Source organism: Crocuta crocuta, unplaced genomic scaffold, assembly GCF_008692635.1.
Source record: "Crocuta crocuta isolate KB4526 unplaced genomic scaffold, BGI_CrCroc_1.0 scaffold69-1, whole genome shotgun sequence".
Taxonomy (NCBI): domain Eukaryota; kingdom Metazoa; phylum Chordata; class Mammalia; order Carnivora; family Hyaenidae; genus Crocuta; species Crocuta crocuta.
Window position 1 is genome coordinate 999397 of NW_027551577.1, and position 10405 is coordinate 1009801.

General features: G+C 51.7%; 1 protein-coding gene across 1 annotated transcript in view; it reads left to right on the forward strand.

Annotated features, from left to right (window-relative positions):
• CAND2 (cullin associated and neddylation dissociated 2 (putative)) overlaps positions 1 to 10405 on the forward strand; it is a 32038-nt gene that overhangs the window by 1924 nt on the left and 19709 nt on the right. The window contains exons 2-5 of the mRNA XM_077751634.1: positions 3147 to 3290; positions 5848 to 6002; positions 6679 to 6802; positions 10248 to 10398. Coding sequence (XP_077607760.1) covers positions 3147 to 3290; positions 5848 to 6002; positions 6679 to 6802; positions 10248 to 10398 — 574 coding nt within the window. The remainder of the gene's footprint in view (positions 1 to 3146; positions 3291 to 5847; positions 6003 to 6678; positions 6803 to 10247; positions 10399 to 10405) is intronic.

Below are 10405 nucleotides of genomic sequence, written 5' to 3' on the forward strand. Positions count from 1 at the left end.
TCTTTCCTGTTCTCCAGAGGCTTGGAGAGGTGAAATGACTTGCCCAAGGTCACGTAGCCGGCTAGTGGCCGAGGGGATTTGCACCACTGTCTCTTGGGCCCCAGGTCCAGTCTCCAGGAGAGGGACTTGGACCTGCCATCCAGAGCCAGAGAAGCCCTTTCAGCCTGCTCTGCTGGAGAACACTTAAAACCATCCCAAGCATATGAGGATGGTGTCTATTTTTAAAATCCAAATACCAGGAAGGCTGGGTCCTGCTGGCCAACTGTCCAGATGCCCTTGCGGCAGATTATTTCAGCTGAGTTGCTTCTAGGGTTTCTCAGGAATGAAACTGAAACTGTGTCCTCTGGCTTCTGGATGCAGAAGTGGGGGTCCTGGGCAGGGTAGAGGAAGCCTTTGATCCATGTTGTCCCTCTGGGCAGGAGGCTGCTCGGTTCCCACTCAGACTCCAGCAGCCAGATAGGTAACTGAGGGGTCGGGCAGGACTTCCCAAAGCATTTTTGGAAAACACAGTAGTAATTGTTGAGGAGCTGGAGACCTGACTGGTGGGCGGAGTCTCCTCCTGACTTGCTGTGTGTCCTTGGACAGTTCCTACAGCCTCTCTGTGCCTGGTTCTCCCATCTGCCTCATGAGAAGAGCTGGTTGTCCTGTTGAAACCTCCCAAGGATGTTATGAAGTGGGGCAAAGAAAATTTCCCCTTCATAGGTGGAAAAAATGAGACTCAAGAGAGGAGTCAGTTGCCTAATTCGCCTAATATGAGTGAAGCCACACTTCAGTGCTCAAGCTCTTAGCCGCCAAATTGTACACGTGACACCGCCCACTGCCACCACCACGTCCATATACGCAGTACGGCTTTCTTTCTCTGTGAGCTGGGTATTTGCAGGGACTTGGGGTGTCTGAAGTGCTGAGGCATCTCTCAGAGGGTTGGTTTCTGAGTTCGGGTTTCCACACCCCACTTGGCTGTTACAGGCTGGCTCTCTCCCTCCTGCCCCTCCTGCCCTCGCCTTGCCTCCCAGGCCCTCTCCGGCCCTGTTCTTTGCTGGGTCTGGGGTCCCAGGGGTGAACCCAATGGGCCCTTGTGAGTTCACAGTCTAATGAGGAGACACACTGGTGACCAAGCTTGTAATGCAGCCTGAGGAGTGCTGTGATGAGGAGGGCAGAACGTTCTGACAGTCCTCTCCAGGGGGAACCCAGCGTGATTAGAGACTGTGGGTTGGGGTCAGGGCAGGGTGGTCAGAGGAGTCATCCCTGAGGCCGGGACATTTGAACTGGGCCCTTGACAGTCGAATAGGAGTTCAACAGCGAAGAAAGACGGGGACAGGAGGCTCATCTCGGGCAAAGGAACACATTCCTTCAGTTGCCAGGCTGAGCTGGGTCTCTGTGAACTGCAGCAGAAATGCAGCTTAGAGACACTGGCTGCCACCTCAGAGTGTCCCCTCAGCCAGGCAGACCTAGGAACGCATGTGCCTACCCCACGCTTTGGCCTGGCTCAGCTGCAAACCTCCTTCACCCTGGCTCAGCTGCAAACCTCCTTCACCTTACCTTGGCTGTATCTGCAATGAGGAGACCCAGAGGTGGGCACCCACAGCCCCGCCACTCCCTCCTGGCCTCCAGCCCAGCCTCCTTCCTTTCAGCAGCTTGAGGCTAATCCCAGCTGTTAAAAATAAACAGCAGGGACGGCGACCAGTGCCTTCCTGGTAACAGGGTGCTGGGGCCTCCCTGTGACATCAAGCAGCAGGTCTGAACCTGCAGTGATGAGGCTGGAATCCAGACTGTGATCGATTTTGCCACAGGAGGCCTGGGAGGAGCGGGGACAGAGCCGGCTCAAGCCCAGAAGCAAGGCTGGTGTGAGGAGGCGGGGTGGTCTGGGGGGGTCAGCAAACGCTGGAGGCTTTCTCTGGGGCAGACTTTGCCGTAGCCTCCCTCGCTGCCCTGGTCTTCCCCAGTGTGTCCTCGTGGGTGCCTGCGGGAGCCAGGGAACGGGTGTGGTGGGCCTGGTGGCGGCCTGGCGGGCTGGAGAGAGTGTCCCACCCGAGGAGGGCAGCCACGCCTGGAGCAGCCAGCTCTTGTCCCCGGGGGCTGTCGGCCCGGTTGCATCCAAATACTCTAGTTTCAGGAGAGTCTGGAAAGCACGACTTGTACATCAACTTTCCCAGTTTTCCAAATGTTGATAAATGTATTTTTTGAAAAGCAGCTGCAAGGCACACACAGCTGAGGGCCTGCTCTGCCTTCTTAATCTTGGCCGCAACGGTGCTCCGTGATGCTCTTGCAGCCCCGGCTCGTGGCCTGCCTCTCCGTGCAGTTTTCCTTCCCCAGAACATAGCATCCGGCTGCACAGATCTGCCCACCTGTGGGTGGGCAGTGCTTGGCTCTGAGGCCCACTCTGGGTCAGGGGGCCATGGCTGGGAACTGGTCAGCTGTTGACACCAGCATCTACGATGTGCTTGTGGCCCATGAGCATGGCCTAGTGCAGTAGTTCAATGGCAGTGGTGTTTACTGGGTGCTCACTGTATGCTAAGTCCATTGTGTACGTTATTTCATTTTAACTTCCATACAACCCCACAAGGCAGGTGCTATTCTTTTTTTTTTAATTTATTTTTTAATGTTTATTCATTTTCGTGAGAGACAGAACACGAGCAGGGGAGGGGCAGAGATGGAGAGGGAGACACAGAATCTAAAACAGGCTCCGGGCTCAGCTGTCAGCACAGAGCCTCACGTGGGGCTCGAACTCTGGAATGGTGAGATCATGACCTGAGCTGAAGTTGGACGTTTAACCAACTGAGCCATTCAGTTGCCCTGGCAGGTTCTATTCTTATCCATTTTTTTCCCCTGATAGGTAAACCAGGGCTCAGAGAGGTGATGTGTGACATGCCCAAGTTCACATTCACATAAATGGCAGAAGCAGGAGCCACTGACCTCAGCGCACTCAGCATTTGGCCAGGGTGCTGTGCCACTCGTAGCGGGCCACCGTGTGGCAGTTGGTGTCTTGTACATGCATCCCCCTGTAGCCTGACATGCCTACAGCCCAGATAATCTACTTGCCCTTCAATCTTTGTATCGAGGTCTGCTTCTGGGGGAACGCTGAGATACGTCCCAAATTCCTGGGGCCCTGGAGCTGCTCAGTAATCCTCCTCTGCCCTCGGTCCCAGGTTCATGGCCACTAGTGACCTGATGTCAGAGCTGCAGAAGGACTCCATCCAGCTGGACGAGGACAGCGAGCGCAAGGTGGTGAAGATGCTGCTCAGACTCCTGGAGGACAAGAACGGCGAGGTGCAGAACTTGGCTGTCAAGTGGTGAGTTTTGGCCTTGGTACGGACGGGGCAAGGCCAGGTCTGACAGGGCCCCGGGGATCCCTGCCCTTTTGGGGTGCAGCTTCTGAGAGAATAGTTGCTGAGCAGCTCTTGAAGTCCCAGAGGTGGTGGCCAGTGCCGTGGTCTGGATTTCCCCAGAAGTCGACCCAGTGACAAGGATTCAAGTGCAAGTTTATTTGGGAAATGATAACAAAAAACTCCAGTAAGGGAATAGGGAAGTGAGTAGGGAAGGAAGCCAATAGTGTGAAATATCAAGCAAGATAATGCTGTGGGCAGGTGGTGCTTAACCCTGTGGGGGGCCTTTGGGACACAGTTGTAGGACACGCCCTGTGGAGTGTTCCACCGCCCAGCTGCCAGTCTGGTTGAGGGCTGTTCCCAAGGTAGCATGGAGGGTTATGTATTCCATGCCGCCTTCAGCATGGAGAGAAAGCCCTTAGCGTACATGCAGGTACAGGCAGCTGGAAGGTCATGTGGGCATGCAGCAGAGTGGTGAGGGCTAAAGAGTCGGGGGTTTGGGCGGGGGGTGCAAAAGCCTTTGCCTTGGGCACTCTGAGGTTGCAGTCCTGAGACCTTGGAGAGTTCCCTTTAGAGCTGCAGCAGCAAGGTGAGGTACATGCAGGGCACACATGCATCTAGGTGGAGGCTTGAGGAATGGCAGGGGTTAACGAGAACTGGGCATCGCCTCTCCAACTCTGTGAGCTGAGCCCAGGCTTTCTGGGCCGTCTTCATGAATTTCAACTTGCTCGTAAGAGCAGAGGGAGTTCAGTAGAGTTTTATGCAGGCACGTGACACAGTCATGTTTGTAGTCTGGAAGCATCTTTCTGGCCATGGAGTAGACACAAGATAGGGTGGATGGTGGTTTCAAGTAGTGGAACGAGTAGCACAGCAGTATGTGCTCCAGTATGTAAATGCTTGGGCCCACTGACCGAAGTCGTAATAAAGTCATGGGAAGCGTGCCCTAAATGTAGGCTCATGTGCGGGCTGTGGCAGCTGGTAGGGAGAGATACGTATGGAAGCTGGGGACTCAGATCCCGCAAGCAGCATTGCTCTTAGTGATGAGATTTTCTGAAACGGTGAACATCTGGTAGTCTCCCCAAAAATCATGTACAGTCTTTCTTCGATTTACCTGAACAAAATTTAGAGTATATTAAAATAATATAAAAAGTACCTTGTGTTTATATGTAAATTGAAAGTAGATTTTGGACTCAGATAATTCTAGAAAGGATTTTTTTCCTATACAAATGCTCAGTGAGGTGTCAGAAACTCTAGCAAGACATGGAACATGTTCTGTTTTGCAATATTGTCTTTCCCAGGCATCCCCACCACCCCCGAAATAAAAGACAGAAGCGACCCCTCATTAGTTATAATGACCAAAAAAGGCCCCCATAAATTTCCAGAACACCCTTTGAGGGCGCTACACCCCAATCAGGAACTATGGGAGGTGGAAAGGAGAACATTCCTATGATTACTTAGATGCAGGAGTTGCTGGGAGAAAACAAGAGAGCCAGGGTTTGCAAACTGGTATGCATTGGAGTTCCCTGGGACCCTTGTGAAAGCTGTGTATTCCCCACCCAGGAATTCAGATCCAGGAGTGGGAGGGGTGGGGAGTGGGGGCTGAGGTAGGCAGATGAGAAGGCAGCACCTGGGAATCTGCATTCTAATGCACGCCGCCATCTCAGAACCACTCACTTAGGTCAGAGGTTTTCAGCTCTAGCTGCACAGTAGAATCACCTAGGGAATTCAAAACAAAACAAAACAAAAAAGCCCTGCCAGTGTCCAGGCCACCCCTGAAAATCAGGGAACTCAGATTATCTGGGGCTAGCACCCAGGTGACAATTTTTTAAAGGTCCCAGGTGATGGCAATGCACAGTTAAGGCTGAGAACTAGTATGTTTAGTGTAGCTATTTTTAAACCTCAGCGTGGATTCAAGTCACCTGGGGCCTTTGTTGAGCTGCAGATTCTGGTTCAGTAGCTCTAGGGTAAGACTCTGACAAGTTCCAGGTGGTGCTGGTGACACTCATGATGCTGATCTGTGACTACAGTAGGCAAAACAATGCTCTAAGGCCGAGGTTCTGAACATGTGGTTCCGGGACCACCAGTATCAGCATCTACTGAGAACTTAATAGCAATGCACATTTTCAGTCCCCATCTAGACCTCCTGAATCTGAAAATCTGGGGTGGGGCCCAGAAACCTGTTTTAACAAGTCCTCCAGTGGACCCTGATCCATGTTCAAGTTTGAGAACCACTGCTCCCCTGCATTCCTTGGTTTCCAGCTGAGGTTACTGGGTTCACTGGTTTGGCCACACACTGAGATGCAAAACCCAGGAGATGGTGCAGGTTTGGGAGGTTGGGAGGTGCCAGGAATGATGTTGGCAGAGCCAGAGGATGCCTCTCTTTCTGGCAGAATAGGGAGTCCCTGTTCATCTGGAGCCTTTTCCTCAGCCCATGTGGCCCCATGGGCCTGCGGGGACCCAAGGAGCAACATGACTCAGGCTGAGCCTGGGAATTTTGGACCCCATTCCTCCCCTCCCCATTCAGCCTGGGTCCTCTGGTGGGCAAAGTGAAGGAGTACCAGGTGGAGACCATCGTGGATGCCCTCTGTGCCAACATGCAGTCGGATAAAGAGCAGCTCCGAGACATTGCTGGCATCGGCCTCAAGACTGTTCTGTCGGAGCTCCCCCCTGCAGCCACAGGTACCCGGGGCCCAGGGATCGGGCGCTATCATCATTTGTCCTACTTTACAGTGAAAGAAACCGGGGCTCACAGAGGTGAAGGGACTTGCCCAAGGCCAGTCAGCTAGTAAGTGGCAGAGAATTCAGACCCAGATCTGTTTAACTTCATGGCTCTGGGTCAGGAACGCTTTAGCTGCAAGCAGCAGAACCCAATGACAGCTTGAAGTACAGGGTTGCTTTTCTCACATAATTCTGGAGGGATCAGCCATTCCACTTTTGTAGCAATTCATTTAGCAGCTCAGTTAGGACAGGGGTGAGGTCTCTGCCTATGTCTCTTGTCTTTTATAAGGAAAGCACATGTTTCTCCAGAAGGCCTCAGACGACTTCTGCCTGTAGCTCACTGGCCAGTACACGGTCACTTGGCCCCTGCTGGGAGGAGGGGTGTCTAGGAAAGGAGCTTCTCCCGCTTCCCTAGTTAGAAGGTGGAAGGCAGAGGAGTTGGGTACGGGGTGAACCAGCCCAATTCAGCTTCCTTAGCTGACGCCTTTAGTTCTGGGAGACTCTGGGTCAAACCTGGGAGCACGTAGGGTCAGCGGAATTCTCAGGGATGTGGGCTCAGGAACATAATGACAGCCAAGGCCGACCAGAGGTGGAGGCCAGCCCAGGCCTCACTGTGCCATCCCTGTGCTCTGTGCAGGCTCTGGCCTGGCTACCACCGTGTGCCGGAAGATCACCGGCCAGCTTACCAGTGCCATTGCCCAGCAAGAGGATGTGGCTGTGCAGTTGGAAGCCCTGGACATCCTCTCTGACATGCTGAGCAGGTACAGGAGGCCACCCCGGGCAAGGAGGGCCGGGACAGGGGGCCAAGGGGACAGCAAGGGACTCAGGTCCACAGAGCCAGCACTCAGGGCACACCAGGCTCCGTGCTTGGGACCCCTTAATTGTCCTGGCAGCCCTGGGAAGGAGAACTCCTTCATCACGATTCTATAGTCTCTGAGCTCTGCCCGAGGTCACAGTCAGCACCAAAGTAACAGCAAGTGGCACAACCTGGGGTTGAATTCAGGTCTCTCCAAGCCCTGAAGCCTGTGTGTGTTCATCCTCTCTCTCACCCCCTTCTTTCTCTTTTTCTTCTTTTGGGCTAATGTAGCTGAGCCTTCGTGTGTGTGTGTGTGTGTGTATTTTTAATTTACATCCAAGTTAGTTAGTATATAGTGCAATAAGGATTCCAGGAGTAGATTCCAGTGATTCATCCCCTGTGTATAACACCCATTGCTCATCCCAAAAAGTGTCTTCCTTAATGCCCCTTCCCCACTTAGCCCCTCCCCCACCCACTCTAGCAACCTTGAGTATGTTCTCTGTATTTAAGAGCCCCTTATGTTTTGTCTCCTTCCCTGTTTTTATATTATTTTTGCTTCCCTTCCTTTATGTTCATATATTTTCTATCTTAAATTCCTCATATGAATAGTGAAGTCACCTGATATTTGTCTTTCTCTGACTAATTTCATTTAGCATAATACTCTCTAGTTCCATCCACTTAGTTGCAAATGGCAAGATTTCATTCTTTTTGATTGTCGAGTAATACTCCATTATATATGTATACCACATCTTTATCAATCTGTCCATCAATGGACATCTGAGCTTTTTCCATACTTTGGCTGTTGTCAATAGTGCTGCTATAAACATTGGGGTACATGTGCGCCTTTGAAACCGCACACCTGTATCCCTTGGAAAAATACCCTGTAACACAATTGTGGGGTCGTAGGGTAGTTCTATTTTTAAATTTTGGAGGAACCTCCATACTGTTTTCCAGAATGGTTGCACCAGTTTGCATTCTCACTAGCAGTGCAAAAGAAATCCCCTTTCTTTGCATCCTCGCCAACATCTGTTGTTGCCTGATTTGTTAATGTTAGCCATTCTGACAGGTGTGAGGTGGTTTCTCATTGTGGTTTTGATTTGTATTTCCCTGATGATGAGTGATGTTGAGCATTTTTTCATATGTTTGTTAGCCATATGGATGTCATCTTTGGAGAAATGTCTATTCATGTCTTTTGCCCATTTCTTCACTGGATTATTTGTTTTTTGGGTGTTGAGTTTGAGAAGTTTTTTACAGATTTTGGATACTAATCCTTTATCTAATATGTCCTTTGCAAATATCTTCTGTCATTCCATCGGTTGCCTTTTAGTTTGCTGATTGTTCCCTTCGCCATCCAGAAGCTTTTTGTTTTGATGAGGTCCCAATAGTTCATTTTTGCTTTTGTTTCCCTTGCCTCTGGAAAGTTGATGGCTTCCTGTCTTACATTTAGGTCTTTCATCCATTTTGAGTTTCGTTTTGTGTATGGTGTAAAAAGGTGGTCTGGGTTCATTTTTCTGCATGTCACTGTCCAGTTTCCCCAGCACCATTTGCTGAAGAGACTATCTTTATGCCATTGAATATTCTTTCCTGCTTTGTCCAAGATTAGTTGGCCACACATTTGTGGGTCCATTTCTGGGTTCTCTGTTCGGTTCCATTGATCTGAGGTCTGATTTTGTTGGGCCTTTATTTTAAATTGCACTGCATATTTTAAAACTGTTCATTCATTCACCCTTCAAGACTTGAGCACCCAGAAAAGAAAAATGTCAGGTGCTGAACTGGCACTGGAAAGTGGAGGTGGCGGAGTCTGGGGCACTCCTAGGAAGGAGCTCACAGACACATAAACTAGGGGAGTAAGAACAACAATAAGGAAAAGAGCAGAGTCTTTAGTAGCTCAGAGGAGGAGCCCCTAACCTGGCTGGGAGTAGGGAACCTTCCTAGAGAGCATCCTGCTAGCTGAGGCTTCAAGGGTAGGCGGAATTTGTCCAGGATTGGGTGGGCCTAAAGGGGACCCTGGAGGGAGAGACTGTCCTGGGCCCAGAGGGCAGAGGCTGGAGAAGACCTGGGGTCCTGGGAGTTGACCGAGATAGGTGTGGCGTGGGTGTAATAATATGGAGAGGGCTGGGCAGGAGCTGAGGGGTGGGTGACACAAGATTACACTGGATGTGTGAGGAGTGGGGTGGGGGTCAGGGCAGGGGTCAAGGAATGCCTTGTGCATATTTGTGTGCTTCACACTCATCTTCCCATCTGCAGTGTGCCTGGTAGGCGGAAAGGGTTGAATGGGCAGGGAGACAGGTTAGGAGGCTCTACAGGCAGGCAAACTCAGGTTGTGTTTATTTTATTTATTTATTTTTTAAATAGTTTATTGTCAAGTTGGTTTCCATGTAACACCCAGTGCTCATCCCCACATCAGGTTGTGTTTAGATCAACTCCACAGGACTTGGAGTGAGTCAGGGGCAAAGACTCAAAGATGACGCCCGGGGTTTGGCTTTACTAACTGTGGGCCCAGACATAGGGCCATTGCCATAGTGGGGTGCACTCTGGGAGCAAGGAGCAGGTGTGTGTGGAGGAGGGTGATGGATTCATTTGGGCATGTTGAATCTGAGGTGCCTGAGCGACACCCACTCAACCAGAGACTCCATGAGGGCAGCCCCTAGGGCCAGTCTGATCTCACCTTCACTCCCAGAACAGGCCCTGTGATAGAGTAGTGAACAAACAAATAAATAAATGAAATCCAGGAGAGCGAACTGGCCTGGATATTGGAGCATGAGGTCAGTGTACTTGTGTGGAGTGAGAGAAGAAAAGGTCTCGGATGTGTATGGGACAGAAAATGCACAGGTCTGGGTGAAGGTGAGGATAGAACCTGATGAAGTGGGCAGGGGCTGCATTCTACTTGTGCAGAAACCGTTCTCTGGTGTTGCCTCTTGCCTTGATCTCAGAGCTCAACTTATCCAAAGGCACTGGGGAGCCATTGAAGGAGTTAGGCAGAGGAATGACCAGATCAGAGGTAGGTTTTAGACCACTGTGATCTCAGTAAAGGGGACGACAGTCAGGGTGTGTGTGTGGAGAGTGCGCCTAGAGGCAAAGCCCAGACTCCAGGAAATCAGCCTCACTAGAGCCACCCACACTCCATTACCACCAGGCCTTCTCCCCAGGCTGGCAACCCGGACATCTGGGTTCAGCTCCTGGCCTGGTATTTCTTGGCTGAGTGGTCTTGAGAAAGCCTCTTTCCCTCTCCTTCTCTAGTGTAATAAGAATAGTTAACTGCACACAGTTGCAGGGCACCTTTCCTTTTACCGCCATTGGGTTGTCATAATTCTGGGGAGGAGGTCAGGAGAGGAGTGGGGGAAGGAGAGGTGCCTGGCCCAGGCTGCCCTGTGGGTGGGCCCCGTCCGACGGCTCCTCCGACCCCCCAGGCTGGGCGCCCCTCTGGGTGCCTTCCATGCCAGCCTCCTGCACTGTCTGCTGCCGCAGCTGAGCAGCCCACGCCTGGCCGTGCGCAAGCGGGCAGTCGGGGCCCTGGGCCACCTGGCGGCCGCCTGCAGCACCGACCTCTTCGTGGAGCTCGCCGACC